General features: G+C 44.4%; 1 protein-coding gene across 2 annotated transcripts in view; it reads right to left on the reverse strand.

The window, feature by feature from the left end:
- Positions 1 to 22,058, reverse strand: part of PKMYT1 (protein kinase, membrane associated tyrosine/threonine 1) — a 304,511-nt gene that overhangs the window by 179,345 nt on the left and 103,108 nt on the right. For both annotated transcript variants that reach the window (XM_069244353.1, XM_069244354.1), the window contains exon 4: positions 7,127 to 7,233. In XM_069244353.1, the coding sequence (XP_069100454.1) occupies positions 7,127 to 7,233 (107 nt within the window). The remainder of the gene's footprint in view (positions 1 to 7,126; positions 7,234 to 22,058) is intronic.

The raw sequence follows: 22,058 nt of genomic DNA on the forward strand, positions 1-22,058 counted from the left end.
GACTGTTTGAGACCTTGCTTACACACTGCCAATTAATCGAGATGTGGAGGGAACAACGCCCAGAATGGGCATCATTATCATACTCCTCACATCTACATGAGGTGCACACATGACTTGCCATGTTTCTCAGCAGGCATGACATGATGCTAGAGATAACAGGAACAGAGTACCTAAGTAAGACAAACTCTGATCACAACCCACAATGGATGAGGGTTGAAACGGGGAACATGCGGTCCTCTGTGCCAACATGGCAGCTGCAGACAGAGGCTCTCCTGTACACACCCATCAGATCCACGATAGGGGAGAGCATCACACACTACCCCCCAAAAAATGAAGGGATGGGTAATAGCACCACATCCAGATCTAATGCCTTTGAGGTGGTCGTGTGGGGTGTTTACCTGACGGGTCCTGGCTAGACAGATAACTGACATGGAACAGGAGATGCATACACTGGGAACCCATGGAACCATTGACCTGGAGAAACACAGGCAACATACTGCTAAAGATAAAGAATACCATGATCTGATGATATGACTAAAATACCTCAACCACAAGGAATATGCTGCCAGGCAGCATGGGGAGGGAGAGCGTGCGGGACGCTTCATAGCATGGATGGTATGGGCAGAGGAGGAGCGAAAACCGATCTATGAACTGCGCTTCCCTGGAGGTCATATTCTCCACACACAGTTGGGTACTTATAAGTCTTCAGTGACTACTATGGGGCCCTCTATCCAGCCTCTAGCGAGGCAACTGAGGAAGAACTGACAGGAGTATTTTGGGGGATTTATATGCTCAGATTGCTACAAGATTGGAAAGATGCTCTAGACACCATGATGTTGCTAGAGGAGAATTTGTTAGTTATTGGTGACGGACAAGACACCGGGAATTGATGGGCTTCCTCCAAATTCTATAAGACCTTTAAAGGGACACTTGCTCTCCTATATTTTAGCACTCTTCCAACACGCATTACAAATGGGATCTCTCCCAGACTCGACATGCAAACCTTTGGTAGCTGTCCTGCCAAAAACAGGTAGAGATCCACTAGACAGCAAGTCATACAGGCCCCTTTCTTTACTTAATACAGAATATAACATTCTGGATAAAGTAATAGCAAACAGATTACTGCCCTCTGTGGGGGATCCGGTGGATAAGGACCAGAAAGGGTTAAGCCCCAACTGAAGCACCCACATGCACTTACAACGGCTCTTTATTGTGATGGAAAGGTCCCTTGGGGCAGCCCGGAAGACCGTGACTGCTTCCCAAGACATAGAAAAGCTGTTGCATACTCTGAGGTCGCTTTACATATTCACAGTACTAGGCAAAAACTGGGCTGCAATCTTTATAAATGCCTGGTGGTCAGAGTCTGTAAGGGACACACAAGGTACATGGCAGGGATGCCCGCTTTCCACGTTTTGTCAAGCTGGCCATGGCGACTTTAGCGTGTCAACTAAGAGAAAAGGCTTGAGAATGGGATTTTACATCAGCCACAGTAATTAATATGATTTCACTATCCAAAAGTGATGCACTACTCTATCTGAAAGACCCCCAGTGTAGCCTGTGAGAGGTCATGTGTGTTCTGGAGGAGTTAGGACAATTCTCTAATCTCAGGGAGAAATGAGGGAAGTAGTTTTTGTTCCTTGCCTCCAGGGAGGGTACGAAACGACCCAGGAAGGGACTAACCCGCAGATGGTCCACGTAAGAGCGCAGGAGTGTCATGCTGAAACACAATTAAAATTGCTAGAAACATAGGGAAAATGGTCTTCAGAACCAGATACGCCCTGCCTTTTTGGACCCTGGGGTCATGAAGGATAACAGGACTGTTACTAGGCACCTGCAAGGATGCACAAGGACATCCTGGAACCGTACAGGTAGCTCAATCCTGCTAGCAAATCTCTAAGATGGGAGGAGACACATTATACTCACCAGATATGCCCCTGTGGTGCCTACCCGAGTTCCACGAATCGGCGCCGATGATTCCCTGAAGGCGATTACGAGAGGCAGGGAATACTAGAGTGGGAGATTCATACCCAGGTGGCTCGCTGCAGGCCAGTTCATGGAACATGTGGCAATGATCAGAGCAGTTTGGTGCACATCGAATAATATAGATGTTGAGCCACACAGGTTGACACTGATAGATCGAATACTAACACTTGGGGGTTGCAGACAATGATCATATTGTACTGGACTCTGGTGTTAATAGTCTATGCAGATTGCCAAGGTAAAGATCAAATGAGAAACTGGGTAGGGACATGTCAGAAGGAATGGACAGAAGCCCTCCAATATCACAAAATATTTACCAGAAACCAAAAGGAAAATGTTACTTACCAGTAGACATCTGTTCATGGCTTGTAGTACTGTAGATTCACATGCTGTGCATAAGCTTTCCAGCTAGTGTTGGGTTTGGAGTGGTACAACTTGTTTTTCTTTAAAGAATGTTTTTAGAGTCACAAGATCAAGTGACTCCTCCTCTTGGTGATAGTGTGCATGGGCATCGAGGCCTTTGTCATATTGTTTTCTCCGCAGGCGGGAGAGTGAAGTAGCGTGGAAAAAGTAAGAGAGAAAGATGTCCATGCAAGATCTCTCTCACTCTCTATACACACACACACACACACACACACACACACACACACACACACACATACACAGTATTTACATATTACCATAATTGTAAAGGCTGCGGGTGTCCGGTGAGAAGGGAGGATATATGTGAATCTACAACACTATATGGAACAAACAGATGTCTACTGGTAGGTAACATTTTCTGTTCAAAGGCATGTGTGGCTGTAGATACACATGCTGTGCAAGGACTAGAAAGCAGTCCCTCCATAAAGTGGTGGCTTGCGTGCAGGAGTCGCAACTGTTTGGAAAAATATCCTAAGTACTGCTTGGCCAACACTGGCTTGTTGCCATGCTAGTACATCTACACAATAGTGTTTTGTAAAGGTATGTGGTGTAGACCACGTAGCTGGATTACAAATGTCTGCTATGGGTATGTTTCCTATGAAAGCCACTGAAGCATCCTTTTTCCTAGTAGAGTGTGCTATAGATGCGAGAGGTAAGTTTTGTTTTTTTCTTTAGCATAGCAAGTTTGAATACACCTAGCTATACAAGTTTTTGATATTGGCCTTCTTTTGTGGGGCATTGAAAGGGCCACAAATAGCTGTTTAGTTTTCCTGAACTGTTTGGTTCTGTCTAAATAATACATAAGAGCCTTTTTACATAAAGGGTGTGTAGAGCCCTTTCTGCTACAGAGTCCAGTTAGGGAAAGCAAACTGGAAGTTCTATTGATTGATTGATCTGAAACTACCTTTGGTAGTAATTTAGAATTAGTTCGAAGAACTAGTTTATCTTTGTGAATGTAGAAGAATGATTCTTCCAGGGTTAAGGGCTGGAGCTCACCGACACGTCTAGGGGAAGTGATAGCAACCAGAAAAGCTACCTTCTATGATAGGAATAATAAGGGACAGGAATGCAGTGGCTCAAAAAGGGGGGAACCAGGAGCCTTGTGATAACAATGTTAAGGTTTCAGAATGGTGGCGGAGGCACCCTTGTTGGAATGACTCTTAAGTCCTTCCATAAATGCCTTAATGACTGGAACCCTAAATAAAGAAGTATGCTCTCTGTTTTGAAGATATGCAGCTATAGCTGCTAAATGAAGTTGAATGGAAGTGCAAGCTAAATTAGCTTTTTATAAATGCATTAAGTAATAAACAATCTCTTTCACAGTTAGCTGTCCATACATTCTTGCAGCAGTTGTAAATATCCAAATTTTATGACCTCAGGAGCCATACTGCTTGGTTAAGTGACTTGGGGTCTGGATGTCTTATTTATCCTTGACTTTGTGTTAGAAGATCCAGTCTGTTGAGGGGCTTCTGGTGTGGAACTAGTGAGAGATCCAAAAGTGCTGTGAACCATGGCTGATGTACCTATGTGGGAGCTACAAGTATCATGGTGAGGGGAAATTCTTTGATTTCTGAACTAGAAAAGGATTGAGTGGGAGAGGTGGAATGGCGTAAGCAAATATCTCTGACCAACTCATCCATAGAGCACTGTCCTTGGACTGAGGGTGAAGGTTACCTGGATGCAGACTTTTGGCAATTTGAGTTTTCAGCAGTGGTGAATAGGTCTATTTGAGGTGCTCCCCACTTTATAAAGTAATGTTTAAGGACTTGCGGATGGAGTTCCCATTCGTGGACTTGTTGCTGCACCCTGCTGAGTAGGTCTGCAAACTGACTGTCAGTTCCTGGGAGATACTGTGCCACTATGTGAATGTGGTGATGAATTGCCCATTTCCATACTGTCTGTGCAAGATGGGACATTGACTTTCTTAACGTGCTGTGGAAAAGGGTGTTAAACAGAAAGTCTTCCTCAATAGGATCTATGTGCATTGTTACATTATGAAATGCAGCTGCCCTAGTTAGGACTTGCTAATATGAGGTGGAATCTTCAGGTGGTGATGGTCTAGCAGGGCAGAGATCTGGATCATTAGGTGTACAGGATCCGGATCATATGTGTCCCAGGGATCCTGGTCATCTAGTGTGTCTCCTAAATCCCATGTCCAATGTGGGGGTGAATTTGGTGGTGTAATCCCAGTGGTTGGTGGAGGTGAGGTGAAGGAGGTGGAGTGAACTGAGGGGAAGACTGGAAAAGATGGTGTTTTATGTTTGCTAGCCTCGCTTGGAGGCGGAGAGGTTTCAAGCGCCTCCTGAAAAGTCAATTTACTTTTTTATAGTGACAGAGGGTGATGCTAGAATACAACCTGTTCCCTCTTGAATATGAAGTCGGCGCTGACGAACGTCCATGACTTCTAAAATTGGCTCCATCAAAACAGTCTTTTTAAAATGTTTTTGGCTCCTCTGTTATTCGTCGGCGCGATGGTGTCCGGACCGAAACAGTGGATTTGTTAGTGGGTACTGAAGTGGTCGGCACTGAAGCAGGGTGCTCAGTTGGTCTAATCGATGCTTGTAGACCCAAAGGTCGATGCAGACGATTTAACTTTGGCTTTTTTCGGTGTCAAGCAGAAAGGCGGGCATCCAAAACAGTTTCTCAGGCTATGACTATGGCTATGGCTGGGAGGCAGGGGTGGACCAGTGACCTCTTTAAAAATGTTTTATAGCCTTGGTCATGCGTGCAGGGACCTTTGAACTCACGGTCTGCGCTGATTGCAACTCCTGGCTCTCAATGTCAGACTGAGCGCTTGAGTCGGAGTACTGGATTGAAAAGGCCAGTCGGAGTCTTAGATTGAAAAGGCCACCTCTTCCTGTGGTTCCTCCTGTGCATGCTCCTCCTCAAAAATATCTGGTGTGTCATCTGGAGTCCGAGACGCCATTTCAAGTCGACAAACTCTTCTGTCCCATAGTGTCTTTTTCAACTGAAAAGCTAGACAGGCATCACACGTTTGCTCGTTGTGGTCAGGGGAGACACACAAATTACACACCTGGTGTTGATCGGTGTGTGGGAACTTGGAATGACATCGAGGGCAAAAGCGAAATGGCGTTTCATCCATCAGGTCTGCAACATAGCCAGAAGCTTTGTGTAGGATATAGGTCCAAAAAGGGGCGTGAACACCCCCCAAAGAGCAGGACAGTTTTGAGAGTAAAAATGAAACCAAGATTAGCGTATGAGAAAGAAACGCGTTCAAAAACAATACAGTCGCAGAAAGGGAGACTGAGAGAAAACCGGTTTAGGACTGAATCGAGCAAAGAACTCAGAGCGAGAGGAACACAAGTCTGAACCTGACAGCGGAGAGAAAACAATCTAACAAAGGGCTTGATACCGATGCGCACTATTAGCAAGAGGAGGAGCCACTCGATCCTGTGACTCGGAAAACATTCTTCGAAGAAAAACAAGTTGTACCACTCTGAACTCAACGCTAGATGGCAAGCTTAAGGCTAGCATTTGTATCTACAGCCACATATAACATCGAATGTTTAAGTTAACACAGATAAGCTATATACACCAAACATATCTTTCACCACACCGAGTAGTTCACATATTTCTGGGAGCACATGACATATGTGCTAGGTGCAGATAGTCCCAGGTGGACTTCTATCATATGGTCTGGAATTGTGGGCAGATTCACTCATCCTGTGAGATGGTGGTTCAGGCGATGAGGATACAGTTGGAAAAACAGTGGCTATAGATCCTACTGTTTACCTACTGGGCATAATGACCACTACAATCAAACACACATGTTGCTTTATTGACCAAGCATTTGTTATAGCACAATAGAATCTTCCCAATAGGCTGGAAGGGTAGGGCAGAGCCAACACATGCACATTGGATGTGCATAAATGGATGATCACTAAACTGGCTGTGATCTGTGCGCTCAGGGGAGGGAAGCTGGCCCACAAACGATAAGAAGGTGGGAGGATTTTCTGATAGCAACTGAAGCAAAGAGTGACGAACTGATGTCATGGACAAACAGGAATGAGGTGGTTCTTACTGGAGACCACATAAATTAGTAGTGGGGGCATCCTAGTACCCCACGACACATGCTGCACACACTAAAACATGATAGCAACTAATTATCACACTGTGTCATTGGAAACTGGCAAATGGGATGTTTACGTGTCATCACATACATTGTAGAGGCCACTTAAACTGATCCAGGATAAGAGTGTGAGGGGCCATTTAGAAAGTTAGATTGATTCAGCTACTACTATAAGCATTGTATTTAAAATGATAGTGTGTTCATGTGACTACTGAAAAAAGAAATAAAGTGCAATTGGGAAAAAACATGCGTGTCGGCTACACTGCAAGACTAAGACTTCCTTTACTTAACCAAAGAAATGTAATGAGGGTGGAGGAGGAAGTGTGTATGAGGATCTACAAAAGTGACCTGGTGAGTTAACAAATGCTGTGTGCGAGCGCGCACACAGCCAAGTGTGGGGATAAGGATCAATGTGTGTTTTGTTTGCATAAGCACACATATGTGGACTATTCAGATTTTAATCAGCTACCACTTCTTTATTACATTGGGACCCTTCAGTTATGTCTTAGGCATGTATCACAAACAACAATAAAATCATTTTTAAAAAGTCATTATTTCAGCAAAATCTTTCAGATACTACTCCAGGCATTACAGCCAACATGTGACAGCACTGAGATATTCAGTTATCCTCACCAGCAGTGAACTCCAAAGGCAAGTATCCATGGCGAAGCTGCTGCCAACCTTCACCTCCTTTGGGGAGGTCCATATTGCAGGCAATTTCAAGAATCGTCATTCCAAGGCTGTAGAAGAATGGACACATAATCAACCAACTAAAGCATTGATGATTGCATGTGCAAGTGAGGATAGACAATGAAAGGCTAACTGTAGTTGCCTAGCATGGGCACCTTTATCATTCATCACCAACTGACTATTCCTATGGATTGAGCAAGATCCAGGAACATTTTCAAAAACAAAATCTATAGTTATAATTTTAATTAGAAATGCTCATGTGGATGTTGCATATGGATTTGGCTGCTTCTGGACTCAATGCCTAAGAACAATGCCAAAGATTTTGATTATAAACTATGAGATACCCCGATGGAGAATTACAAATACAAAGGAGAAACTGCAACAGAATACATTCTTGAGTCAAGTCTGCCCTATCCCAGAATCTATACTACAGTGCCTTCACCAGGAAACGCTTTAACTTCCAGGCTTCAGCACACCTTTTCTGTGACTGGATGGGGTTTGTGATAAAGCTTTACAAGAAGCTTTCATCTAGAAGAGCAAGTAAAAAGGATGTTGGCATTCGGACAGCAGAAACTTTTGGATAACAAAGATTCAACTGTTAAGACACCCTGGCCCTTGCAGGGAATGCTCAGGTAACACTCCAGAGGTGCAAAGGGCAATGCTGTTTCAGTAAAATAACAGCAAACATATATGGCTAATAAACACAAAATATCTTACATTTCTGTAACTTCGTGAGCTGAAGTTAAAACCATCCAAAGGACTAACCTCAGATATATGGATGGGCATGGATGTGGAGCAACTTCATGAGAACCATGTTAAACTCTGGCGTAGGGGCTAGTGTTTTAATAACAGAAAGTTCAACTGAAGATCTTCTAAATAGTATTTAACAGGTACAGCTAAGGAAAAATAGGATTCTTTCTACTAACAAAAATTGAAGCCAATCTCGTAAAGAACTGGGATTCTTGGAGCCTTCATGGTCAAAGAAGACATTTTCTTTGTGTGCTTAAGACTAGAGTAAAATAATCAAAGACCTACCAGGGATTCTCTGCTGCAAGATAATAAACATGACAAGATATCTGACTAGAGGGACCACAAACAGAACATTTAGTTGCACTGCTTCAATGGTCCGGAACTCCTGAAAAGTAATGATGCCTTGCACTAGCAATATTTTACTACTACCAGTAGTGCTCCCAGCTGGACTGTGGGATTTACTAAGGGATCTCTGATCCTCTAAGGGACCCTGTAGACACTCCTCAGTGTCTAGATCCTCTCTTTCTAACACTTTGGGAATCTGCATCCTCCTCCTCTTCCTCCTGACTGCCAACATTGCCCTGGTCAGCTTGGAGCAGCAGGCCTAGGAGCAGACATTTGTTAGGGTTCCTATCTGCCTTTAGTTTCCTTTCAGAACACAATTCCCTGAGCTCCTGGAAGGTGAGACCCACATATGGTGAGTCCATGGTCTGGGATGTGTTCCCCACTAAAGACATGGTGTGTTATTAGAGTGGTCTGGGTTTTCCTAACTACCCTACATTTTAAGTCTCCCTACGGAAGTTTGGAGCAAGGGCTATGCCTAAACCCCTAGCTTACCCAAACTTAAGAGACTAAGTCCCTGATATTAAGTACAGTGTGTACCCCTAGTCAGCAAGTGGTCTTTCTTGTGGAAAGTACCAAGTGACAGAGTGGTAATGCAATTGCAAGTACTTATCCTACCACTGCACCACCAATGTAGGAAGCTGGCCTGGTGTGTGGTGGGTACCTAAGGTACTTACACCTTATGCCAGGTCCAGGTATCCCCTATTAGTGTAGTGTAGGCAGTGTCTAGAAGCCAGGCTCTCTAGAGGCAGCAGTGGATAAGCAGCCAAGGAGACATGCAAAGATCATGCAATACCACTGTAGTCACACAGCACTCACACACATGAACGAAACACTTTGTGTTACAAAAATAAATGTACTTTATTTTAGTGACACAATTACCAAAAGCACTAGATAGGCAAACCTCCAAAAGGAGGTAAGTAACACACTAGATATGTACACTAGTAAGCAGAAATAAGCATAAATAGCAGTAGAAAACAGTGCAATAGCAACAGTGACCCTAGGGGGAGCCCAAATCATATACTAAAAAATGGAATACGAATGCAGGTCCCCCACCAAGGTAAGTGGAATCTGTAGAGAGTAGCTTGGGGAGCTAGGAAACCCCAGAGGTAAGTACCACAGTGCCCCCCCCCCACGACCAGGAAGAAACGAGTTAGGGCCAGATGTAGGTAAGTAAAAATTTGCAACTTGCAATTTGCGAGTCATACCGACTTGCAAATTGCAACTCGCAAAAGTGCATGCAGAAAGGTGTCTCAGACACCTTCTGCGACTCGCTATGGGGTCGCAAAGACCCACCTCATGAATATTAATGTGGTGGGTCGCATTTTGCGACCCCATAGCGAGTCCATGCACTCACAGGGATGGTGGCCTGCTGGAGACAGCAGACCTCCATGTCTGTGACTGCCTTTTTAATAAAGCAGTTTTTTTTTTTTTTTGCAGCCCGTTTTAAAGGAAATATGGACCACTGGGACCACTGCCTGCTCTGAAAAATCATTGTTTTCGTCATTCACAAAGGGGAAGGGGTCCAATGGGGACCCCTTCTCTTTTGCGAATGAGTTACCACACACTTCAGGTGGGTGGTAACTGCGAGTTGGTTTGTGACCGCGAGCAACTCAGCATGGCGATGCGGTCGCAAATAGGAAGGGAACACCCCTTCCTATTTGCGAGTCGCATCCTCAAATTGCGAGTCGGTACCGACTCGCAATTTGAGGATGTGCATCGCGTTAGGCCTTTTGCATGTCGCAAACTGCGTTTTTCGCAGTTTGCAACATGCAAAAGGCTTCCTACATCTGGCCCTTAGTTACTGGATTTCCCCCAAACTACCAAAAGGACTAAAAAGAAGAATAATGCAACACCCAGACAAGACTGCAAGAAACCAGCGGTAGATTCCTGTAGAGGAAGACCTGAAAATCGTGATTGGTAAAGAGATGTGAAGTGGAACTGACCGCTGAGCAGACTATGTTCAAACAACCTGCCACTAGGGGATCTCCCCAAGAGGCAATGATCAATAACAATTTTAAACACCTTCACAGTAACAGATGAACTGACACAGTTAAGTATTGTTGGCAATGTGGACTTCTGCAAACCAATACCAAAACAGCATATGCCCCTGTCATACCTATAAGGTCCTACCCTAAAATCAGAGAAAATGACAGTCCTGGTAGATAAAGTAAAAAGTAAAGAGCCAGGAGCATTATATGTTGTGATGTATCTGATGATGCTGCACGCTTCACATTTCAGGAGATCACTGCTGTATTATGTACATAAGTGACAAGTCCTGGCATATAATTCTATGGTGAGTCCAATTAAGCATACATGAGAGTCTGCTTTGAATGACCCACAAAATCCATTTAGTCTACAATAAGCCATTCACAATGGGAAAAGCCACTAATGTTATAAGATCACTATATCAGGCATTGCAAACAATGATAGACCAAATGGGTAGCTCATAAAAGGATATGGGACAAGGACCTGGGAAGGGTGCTCACCAACCAGGAACAGAATAAGGTCTGTGAATTATCAGGTTAAGTTTCCAGAAACTCTAGATTTAAATTAAATCACTACAATACTATTCATCAGAATTAGCTAATGTGAGCTAGGCTACACAGACACTACCCCTACATAGATACCACCCTTAAATACCAGCCCTGTGCCTGAGATGCAGAGCCACTGGTGCAATAGTCATGCATATGCTACGGTCTTGTTAGCAGATACAAAGTAATGAGAACACAATTACTAAAGACATCACAATACAACAGCAATGCAGCTCAGTACAAACCAGGGGCATGTCTTCTGGGCTTGATACTTTGCTTTATGAGCTTAAAGCTTGCTTCTAATTGCGCAGGTCTAGGAATATTATGCACTGGAGACCGTCTTATCCCCCCTGTAAATCCACAAATGGGAAAGGAGATTTACAAGAGCACTGTGGTACATAATTTTCAAACAGACCAGAGGGTGGTGCGACAATGGCTAACTGGGATATGATCCAACTGGGCTTGATGGCTTAAGAACCCTGTGACGTATTCCAGGGACCAAAGACCGGAATAGTGGGAAGCACAAAAAATGTTTGGGTCACTAACCATTATAGCTAACCACTGCCATCTGGTTCATCCCTTCAGATCACCAAGTGTTGATATCATTAACACACCTATGTGGTTGGCATACACCCCAATACAACAACATCTGTGAGACCTTATCAATGAGGCCCCATCAGGTTTAAACAGATTGACAAACATGGCATCTGACAATAAACTGTTTTAAGATGCAATACTACTGTACTGCATGATAAAATAATTTTCTATTAATTACATGCCTGAAACAGTTTGTTTTGATTTTGCTTACTGAGCTCGTTCGTTGGGGAGTACAATTGACAGGTACAGCCATATAACCTGTGCATGTAATGTTATGGCAATTGTATTTTGGTGAAAATTTACTTTAAAAACATCTACGGCCATCTCCCATATATCCCCATTAAATCATAAGATATCTGGTGGAAATATCACTAGTAATGCTTGCATAGTTATTTGTGAACCTCATGGGGACTGCAACAAAATCACATCAAAATATTATGTGCGGAGGAGTGATTAGTGGTATCTGCTGTAACTTATTTTATCGCAATATATCAATAAAAAGAGTTGCTAACATTTTTCCATTTCATGATGCTGCAGGAGATGTTCAACATGATCCTTCAGGGAAAGTAACAGCCGTCAGTGTGTCTCTGTAGGTTTTAGCTGAAGAAAAAGTTACTTACCTTTGTCAATGATCTTCCTGGTGAACGCCCCATCTACCTGAAGATTTCTCACCCTTTGACCACAGGTGCCAAACTGCATCCAGAAGCTTCTGATATGACCCTCCTATGCCAATAGGGGACACTTGCTTCATCTTAACACCGGAAGCAACATCATGGTGATGTCACTGGAGCCATATAAAACCCACCCGAGCACCCTCACATCAATGTCCGATTTTCCATGCTCTTAAAGGTAGAAGAAAGGGAAAGAGATTAACTGAAGCAGTACAGTTCAGAATGGTTAAGTGTGATCTTATTAACGAAGCCTATGACCATCATTCAAAAAAGGTAGGTGGGTGGAATTGGTGAAGAATGTGCAGATAAACAGAGTATTCGACAGAATGATCTGAAGGTAAGTAACTTTTCTGATGGACACTTCTAATTGTAGATTGCTCACCTTTCTATGGATAGGACAGATTGGGAGATGAGGAAATCCTGTAGGACAGGGTGCGCCACATATAAGTGAGAAAGGATGGCTAAGTCCAAGCAATAAAGCTTAGTGATGGTGTGAAGAGAAGGGTATGTGGCCTTACAGCGGCATACACATCAATGCCGGCCATTTCAAACGAGCATTGTAGAAGGAAGCAATGAAATACCGGGCAAAACAGTAATGCGGGCAGGGTAGGGCACAACATCCCCATAAAGACAAATAAACCAGGGTTATGGGAAGAACTTTCAAGTACCTCATCCATATAGGGGACTTAAAGAGATATGAGTGATCTGCGAGGCAGAGATAAGAAAACAAAGCTGATGGGTGTCCCTTGTTGGTAACGATATTGCAGCCCTCCTGGGCTAACCAGAGCGCAAATCGAAGGACTTCAGACAGGTGAGCTTGAGAGAGAGAGAAAAAGAGAGAGAGAGATATGGAAAATGTCACTTACCCAGTGTACATCTGTTCGTGGCATTAGTCGCTGCAGATTCACATGCTGTGCACATCCCGCCATCTGGTGTTGGGCTCGGAGTGTTACAAGTTGTTTTCCTTCGAAGAAGTCTTTTCGAGTCACGAGACCGAGGGACTCCTCCCATTTCGACTCCATTGCGCATGGGCGTCGACTCCATCTTAGATTGTTTTCCCCGCAGAGGGTGAGGTAGGAGTTGTGTATGCTAGTAATAGTGCCCATGCAATGGAGTGAATATGTATGTACATAATGAAGTTTAAAGTAATATATTTACAAATTTACAAATGTTCAAGATCAACTTCTAAACGGCTACAGGCTCCCGGGGAGGCGGGTGGGCGCATGTGAATCTGCAGCGACTAATACCACGAACAGATGTACACTGGGTAAGTGACATTTTCCATTCGATGGCATGTGTAGCTGCAGATACACATGCTGTGCATAGACTAGTAAGCAGTTATCTCCCCAAAAGCGGTGGTTCAGCCTGTAGGAGTTGAAGTTGTTTGAAATAATGTTCGTAGTACCGCTTGACCTACTGTGGCTTGTTGTGAAGTTAACACATCTACACAGTAGTGCTTGGTAAATGTATGAGGCGTAGACCATGTTGCTGCCTTACATATTTCGTTCATTGGAATATTTCCTAGAAAGGCCATGGTAGCACCTTTCTTTCTGGTTGAGTGTGCCTTTAGTGCAATAGGCAGCTCTCTTTTAGCTTTAAGATAGCAGGTTTGAATGCACTTAACTATCCATCTAGCAATGCCTTGTTTTGAAATTGGATTTCCTGTATGAGGTTTTTGAAAGGCAATAAATAGTTGTTTTGTTTTTCTAATTAGTTTTGTTCTGTCAATGTAGTACATTAGTGCTCTTTTGATGCCTAATGTATGTAGTGCTCTTTCAGCTACAGAATCTGGCTGTGGGAAGAACACTGGTAATTCTACCGTTTGATTCAAGTGGAACGGTGATATTACTTTTGGCAAAAATTTAGGATTTGTCCGTAGAACTACTTTATTTTTGTGTATTTGAATAAATGGTTCTTGTATGGTAAATGCTTGAATTTCACTCACTCTTCTTAGAGATGTGATGGCAATTAAAAATGAAACTTTCCACGTTAAGTATTGCATTTCACAAGAGTGCATGGGCTCAAAAGGTGGACCCATGAGTCGTGTTAAGACAATGTTGAGGTTCCATGAAGGCACTGGTGGTGTTCTTGGTGGTATAATTCTGTTTAGGCCTTCCATAAATGCTTTTATGACTGGTATCCTAAATAATGAAGTTGAGTGCGTAATTTGCAGGTAAGCTAAAATTGCAGTAAGATGTATTTTTATGGAAGAGAAAGCTAGTTTTGACTTCTGCAAATGTAGTAAGTATCCTACTATATCTTTTGCGGATGCGTGTAAGGGTTGAATTTGATTATTATGGCAGTAATAAATAAATCTTTTCCACTTATTTGCATAGCAGTGTCTAGTGGTAGGCCTCCTAGCTTGTCTTATGACCTCCATACATTCTTGAGTGAGGTGTAAGTGTCCGAATTCTAGGATTTCAGGAGCCAAATTGCTAGATTCAGCGATGCTGGATTTGGATGTCTGATTTGTTGTCTGTGTTGTGTTAACAGATCTGGTCTGTTTGGTAGTTTGACATGAGGTACTACTGAGAGGTCCAGTAGTGTTGTGTACCAAGGTTGTCTTGCCCATGTTGGTGCTATTAGTATGAGTTTGAGTTTGTTTTGACTCAACTTGTTTACTAGATATGGAAGGAGTGGGAGAGGGGGAAAAGCGTACGCAAATATCCCTGACCAGTTCATCCATAGCGCATTGCCCTGAGACTGATGTTGTGGGCACCTGGATGCGAAGTTTTGGCATTTTGAGTTTTCCTTTGTTGCAAATAGATCTATTTGTGGTGTTCACCAAATTTGAAAGTAAGTGTTCAGTATTTGGGGGTGAATTTCCCATTCGTGGATCTGTTGGTGATCTCGAGAGAGATTGTCTGCTAACTGATTCTGAATTCCTGGAATAAATTGTGCTATTAGGCGAATGTGGTTGTGAATCGCCCAATGCCATATTTTCTGTGTCAGGAGACACAACTGTGTCGAGTGTGTCCCGTCCTGTTTGTTTAGGTAATACATTGTTGTCATGTTGTCTGTTTTGACAAGAATGTATTTGTGGGTTATTATGGGTTGAAATGCTTTCAGCGCCAGAAATACTGCTAACAGTTCTAAGTGATTTATGTGAAACTGTCTTTGCTGTATATCCCATTGTCCTTGGATGCTGTGCTGATTGAGGTGTGCTCCCCACCCTGTCATGGAACCATCTGTCGTTATCACGTGTTGTGGCACTGGGTCTTGGAAAGGCCGCCCTTGGTTTAAATTTATACTGTTCCACCATTGAAGCGAGATGTATGTTTGGCGGTCTATTAACACCAGATCTAGAAGCTGACCCTGTGCTTGTGACCATTGTGATGCTAGGCACTGTTGTAAGGGCCGCATGTGCAACCTTGCATTTGGGACAATGGCTATGCATGAAGACATCATGCCTAGTAGTTTCATTACTATTTTGACTTGTATCCTTTGTTTTGGATACATGGCTTGTATTTCATTGTGAAATGTTTGAGCTCTTTGTGGACTTGGAGTGGCAATCCCTTTTGCTGTGTTGATTGTTGCTCCCAAGTATTGCTGTGTTTGACACGGCAGAAGGTGTGATTTTGCGTAGTTGATTGAGAAACCTAGTTTGTGTAGGATTTCTATGACATATTTTGTGTGTAGTGAACACCGTTTTTGCGTGTTGGTTTTGATTAACCAATCGTCCAGGTACGGGAACACATGTATTTGCTGCCTTCTGATATGTGCAGCTACTACTGCCAGGCATTTTGTAAAAACTCTTGGCGCAGTTGTAATTCCGAATGGCAACACTTTGAATTGGTAATGTATCCCTTGGAATACAAACCTTAGGTACTTTCTGTGTGAAGGATGTATTGGTATATGGAAATATGCATCCTTTAAGTCTAGTGTTGTCATGTAGTCTTGTTGTTTGAGCAGTGGGATTACATCTTGTAAAGTAACCATGTGAAAGTGGTCTGATTTGATGTAGGTATTTAATGTTCTGCGATCTAGTATAGGTCTGAGTGTTTTGTCTTTTTTGGGTATCAGAAAGTACAGTGAGTAAACTCCTGTGTTTAATTCTTGTTTTGGTACTAATTCTATTGCTTCTTTTTGTAGCAATGCTTGAACTTCTAGTCCTAGAAGCTCTATATGTTGTTTTGACATACTGTGTGTTTTCGGTGGGACGTTTGGAGGGAATTTGAGAAATTCTATGCAATGACCATGCTGGATAATTGCTAAGACCCAAGTGTCTGTTGTTATTTCCTCCCAATGTGTGTAAAACTTGGTTAGTCTCCCCCCCACAGGTGTTATGTGTTGGGGCTTTGTGACCTTGGAGTCACTGTTTGTTTGGAGGAGTTTTGGGACTTTGGAATTTTCCCCTATTCCCTTGAAATTGTCCTCCTCTATATTGTCCCCGAAAACCTCCCCACTGATACTGGCTCTGGTAAGTGGGCTTTGTTTGTGAGGTTGTGGCTTCTGTGGTCTGCCCTCGAACCCCCCTCGAAATTGTGTCTTTCGAAATGTGCCTCTGCCCTGCGGGGAGTAGAGTGCGCCCATGGCTTTGGCCGTCTCAGTGTCTTTTTTAAGTTTTTCTATGGCAGTGTCCACCTCCGGCCCAAACAACTGCTGTCCGTTGAATGGCAAATTTAGCACAGCTTGCTGTATCTCTGGTTTAAATCCTGATGTACGCAGCCATGCATGTCTCCTTATTGTTACTGCTGTGTTGACAGTCCTAGCAGCTGTGTCTGCAGCATCCATTGCTGACCTTATCTGATTATTAGAGATACTCTGTCCCTCTTCTACCACTTGCTGCGCTCTTTTTTGGAACTCTTTTGGTAAATGTTCAATAAAGTGTTGCATCTCATCCCAATGGGCCCTATCATATCTGGCTAACAAAGCTTGGGAATTTGCAATGCGCCACTGGTTTGCTGCCTGTGCCGCCACCCTTTTGACTGCTGCATCGAATTTTCTACTTTCTTTATCTGGAGGCGGTGCATCTCCAGAAGAATGTGAGTTGGCTCTTTTGCGCGCTGCTCCCACTACAACAGAATCTGGTGTTAGCTGTTGTGTGATGTACACTGGGTTTGTTGGTGGCGCTTTATATTTTTTATCTACTCTTGGAGTAATGGCTCTCCCCTTGACAGGTTCTTCAAACACTTGTCTGGAGTGTTTGAGCATTCCGGGTAACATCGGAAGACTTTGATATTGACTGTGTGTAGACGACAGTGTATTAAAAAGAAAGTCGTCTTCAATGGGTTCTGAATGAAGGCTGACATTGTGAAATGCTGCAGCTCTTGATACCACTTGAGCGTAGCCTGTACTATCCTCTGGTGGCGATGGTCTTGCTGGATAGCATTCAGGGCTATTATCTGACACTGGTGCGTCATAAAGGTCCCATGCGTCAGGGTCATCTTGACTCATTCCCGTATGAGTTGGTGATTGCATCATTGGTGGATGATGGTGGTGGAGAGTGATGTGGGGATGGTGGTGGTGTCACTTGTTTAGCCACCTTTGCGTGTGGCTGTTTGTCCTTGTCTTGGAAGGCAAGTTTACGTTTCATCTTGATCGGAGGAAGAGTGCTGATCTTCCCCGTATCTTTTTGAATAAAGAGCCTTCTTTGTGTATGATCTGGCTCTATTATCTCTAATTCTTGTTGAAATTGGTGTGTCTTCATTTGTGAGGACAGTCCTTGTTCCTCTGAATAGGAACTACTTTTCGGTTCCGAGGCCGGATGTTTCGGTACCGAAACCTTTTCGACAGCCTTTTTCGGCTCGGACGAAACCTTTTTTATTTTCGGCGTCGTGCCTTCTCGATGCCGCTGTCTCGATGCCAAATCTTCTCGGACCCGAGAGTGCTGTGTGCCGGTATCTCGACCGGAGTCGGATGACTTCGACACCAGCTCGCCCTTTTTCGGTGCCGATGGACGGTCACCTATTTTTCGGGTTAAGCCATGGCCTGTTGGCGGTGGCGTCCCCTGAGCTTTAGCGGTCTTCTCGCGAGTTCTCTGCTTCGACGTCTTACTCACGGTTTTCGGCGTTTCTTCGGGATCGACCTCCTCCGAGTCCGATTCCTGGGTGGAGAATGTTTCTTCCTCCTCTTCGAAACGCCCTTGTCCTGTCGGCGCCGACGCCATCTGTAGTCTTCTGGCTCTTCGGTCCCCGAGTGTCTTCCTGGACCGAAACGCTCGACAGGCCTCACAAGTATCCTCCTTGTGTTCTGGTGACAAACACAAGTTACAGACCAGGTGTTGATCTGTATATGGATACTTGTTATGGCATTTTGGACAGAAGCGGAATGGGGTCCGTTCCATCAGCCTTGAAGAGACACATGGCCGGGCCGACCAGGCCCCGACGGGGATCGAAAAAAAACCCGAAGGGCCACCGGAGCTCTTCTTAATTCGGTGTCGATCTGTTGTAACTAACCCGATACCGAACGCAAACAATACCGACGATTTTTCCGAGATTCTAACTAACTTTCCGACCCGAAACCCGGAGCGAAAAGGAACACGTCCGAACCCGATGGCGGAAAAAAAAAAATCTAAGATGGAGTCGACGCCCATGCGCAATGGAGTCGAAATGGGAGGAGTCCCTCGGTCTCGTGACTCGAAAAGACTTCTTCGAAGAAAAACAACTTGTAACACTCCGAGCCCAACACCAGATGGCGGGATGTGCACAGCATGTGTATCTGCAGCTACACATGCCATCGAACATATATATACATATATATATATATATATATACATATGTCTGCATACCACACCCTTCTCGGTCAATTCAGGGTGATAAAGATAAACTTGGGCCTGGTCTTGGCAAATCCTCTTCAGACCCTCAAGAATCAAAGAGTTCCGGAGGAAAAGCATAGTGAATTAGAAAGCTCCAATTCAATCAAAACAGTCAAGGTTCTCCACAATGGATAAAAGATGGCGCAGAGCTGAAGGTAATTGCCGTTGCTTGGTGTGGCAAAGAGATATACACAGGGGTGTCCTACTGAGCAAAGATATCCTGAACCATCTCTGGTTGGAGATACCAGTCAGTCAGCAAGCTGAGAAACGAGCAGAGGTGGCTGGCTGCGGTGTTCAGGGAGACTGCCAGACAGTTGGTGACCAACCAAATTCCATGGTGGTGTGCCCAAGCCCAGAGTCTCAATATTTCCCGACAGAGAAGGTAAAACCCTATTTCTGCTCATTGCTGACATACCACATCACAGTCATACTGTCCATCAACTCTGGATGGACTGGTTATGAAGGGAAGGTAGGAAGGCCTTGGACACCAGCCAAGTTGCCCTTGGTTTGAGCACGCTGATGTGAAGTACCTGCGCTCTTCTGAAGATTAAATGCCTACGATTTCTTGTTCTTCCAGATGAGCAACCCGCCCAAGTGAGGATGTATCTGTCAATACCAAGGCGTGCCTGGTAGGGGCCAGAAGGGCATCTCTTAAATTACGTTCTCCGCTGCCAAGTATCAGGCGAAGTCCACTGCAGCATCCGCAGAGATTACCATGGTGTTTGCCAGGTCTTCTCAATGCTGGCAGAGATGGCACTGGAAAGCCCTCAAATGCAGTGTGTATGCAGGGCCAGGAGGATACAGGATTCCAGCAGACCTACAGAGTAGAACTTTTAAGACTGGAACCTGAGCATCCGCACAAAGCACTGGAATCATATCCTGAATGTCCTAATCCTCTGCAGAGAAGGGGAAGCTCAGAGTTATGTTGTATCCAGTAATGCCCCATACAGATAAGGCAATGAGAGGTCTCATGGTTTGGGAATGTTGACAGAAAAACCCAGTTAAACAGCAGGAAAGCTGGTGCCTACAGGTGGTACATCACCTGCGACAAGCCAGCATTTAGTAACCAGTCACCCAGGTACAGAAGTATGGTGATTCTCTACATCCTGAGATAGTCTGTGAGCATTGCCACTGTCACTGTGAAAATCTGAGATGCGGATGTCAATCCGAACAGGAGAACCACAATGAGGCAATGAGTGATACTTACCATGAGCTATCGCAGATTGGGTATGTGAAAATACGTATCCTGCATGTCGAGGGTCCCACCCAATCATCCCATTCCAGCGCCAGAAGCACCTAAGACCGGGATAGCATCTTGAACCCCCACTCGTGTACGTAAAACTTCAAGTGCCAAGGTCTAGGATCGGACCAACAATACCATCCTTCTTGGAAATCCGGAAGTGCTGGAAAGATAAGCCCTGTCCAATTTTCTATTCTGGCACCAACTTCACAGTTCAGTTCTGCAGCAGGGTTGCCATTCTCTGCTGCAATATTTGCAGATGGTCTTCAGCCTGCATGGAATATTAGGGCAAGAAGAGGGACGAGTTTGCTGGAAAGCTAGGGTATAGCCCCCTTCTATGATCTGAAGAACCACTGGTCTGAAGTTATGGATTTTCAAGTCTACAGAAAAGAGGATGCCTCTTCTCACTGGGCTGCACATGCTCCTTCAAAGATGAGCTAAAGCAAGTTTACCAGTGGTGCATGGAATGAGAGGAGAAGGATGGCTCCTGGGCGTGACAACTTCTTGACTCCGAGTTGTCTGACAAACTGCTTTTGCTGTAGAGGAGACTCTTGGGACTCATGTTGTTGCAAGTTGAAGCTTTTGGAGAACCCCTGACATCAAAGGAAATCCTCTGCAAGGGGTTGCAAACTCAAACATCAGGCCGCCGCCCTGTTAACTTTAAAATACTCTAAATCTGAGTATGCCTTATCCCCAAGAGCCTGTGAGCCTTTGAAAAGTATATTGATTAACATGCTGTGATCGATTAACATGTTGTGATCATCCCAAGAGAAGCCAGATGACCAAACTCAAACGTCATTTCAGGGACACTGAAGAACCAATTGTCATGGCTACAAAATGTCCTGTATGTAGACTAGCTCTTACTGTCTGGAGGCATCCTGTCCGCCCGAACCATGCAAAGTGGTCCCTGGGGCGCTTGGACAACTCAGTAGTACAATCTGGTTCATACCCCAGAGGACTTATGTATGCCTGCCTATTAAGAAGGCTGTGTTTGTTGGAAGAGCGGACAGACAGGCTGACATTTTAGGCCTTTTTTCCAACTTCTTCGACTCCCTACCCAGAGCTGCTGTTGGACACAATCCAGTTTCATACAGGAAGAAACCTATATGACTAAATATGCTGGGGAAGGGTGAGTGGACAGAAAGTGTAGATCTCTGTGCACTGGACTATAGATCCTGACAAAGAGCCAGTTCACGGCTGGTGCTGACGTGGGTTTTTCACATGCCGCCGCTGCCGCCTCATTGAATGGCAGTAAAGAATATGACAGATTGTAGGACCTCTGCCAAAAGATGGATTTTTGTTCCTCCACAGAAGAGACAACTCTAGTAATGCTGGTGTGAGTAGACATCTTGTTGCTATGTGATTCTTTCCTCCTCAACAACTCAATCAGCATCCCCCCAAGACTTATGCTTATGTCTTAGCCCCTGGTTCAGCAGGAAGCACAAATGGCACTAGCACAGTTGGTGAACAAATCGACATCAGTGGTGCCAGAGAAAGTTAATTATCAAAGCGATTGGCACAGGGAAACCTTCCGATGCTACAGCAGACAGTCTATGTGGAACCTACCGGCAGAACTCCAAAAAGAGCCCTATAAGGTCCTATGTGGCCCGCATATGCTCCAGAGAAGACTGCCACTTTAGAGCTCCATCACTGTATGTATGAAGAAGGCCAGATCGGTACCCGGAGCCAGGTGCTTCTAATAGGCTTTAGGGGGGCACTAAGGGTGCTGCAGCCTCAAGAACAGTAACGGGTCCCTGAGCCGGCATTGGTGTCTCTGCTGTCATACACTCCTCAGGGGGGTTACCCCTACCAGAATTCTGGCTCCAAAGACGACTCCATTGAATTCAGAGAACACCATGAGGATGTACCTTTCGATTAAGACAGTCTCTTAGGTGAGGAGTCCCCATGCCTTTCTTCTTTTTAGTGCTGATGCCATTTTCCCCTCAAACAATTCAATGAAAGTTGGGATCTAAAAGGTAACTTT

This window comes from Pleurodeles waltl, chromosome 7 (genome assembly GCF_031143425.1).
Source record: "Pleurodeles waltl isolate 20211129_DDA chromosome 7, aPleWal1.hap1.20221129, whole genome shotgun sequence".
Classification (NCBI taxonomy): Eukaryota; Metazoa; Chordata; class Amphibia; order Caudata; family Salamandridae; genus Pleurodeles; species Pleurodeles waltl.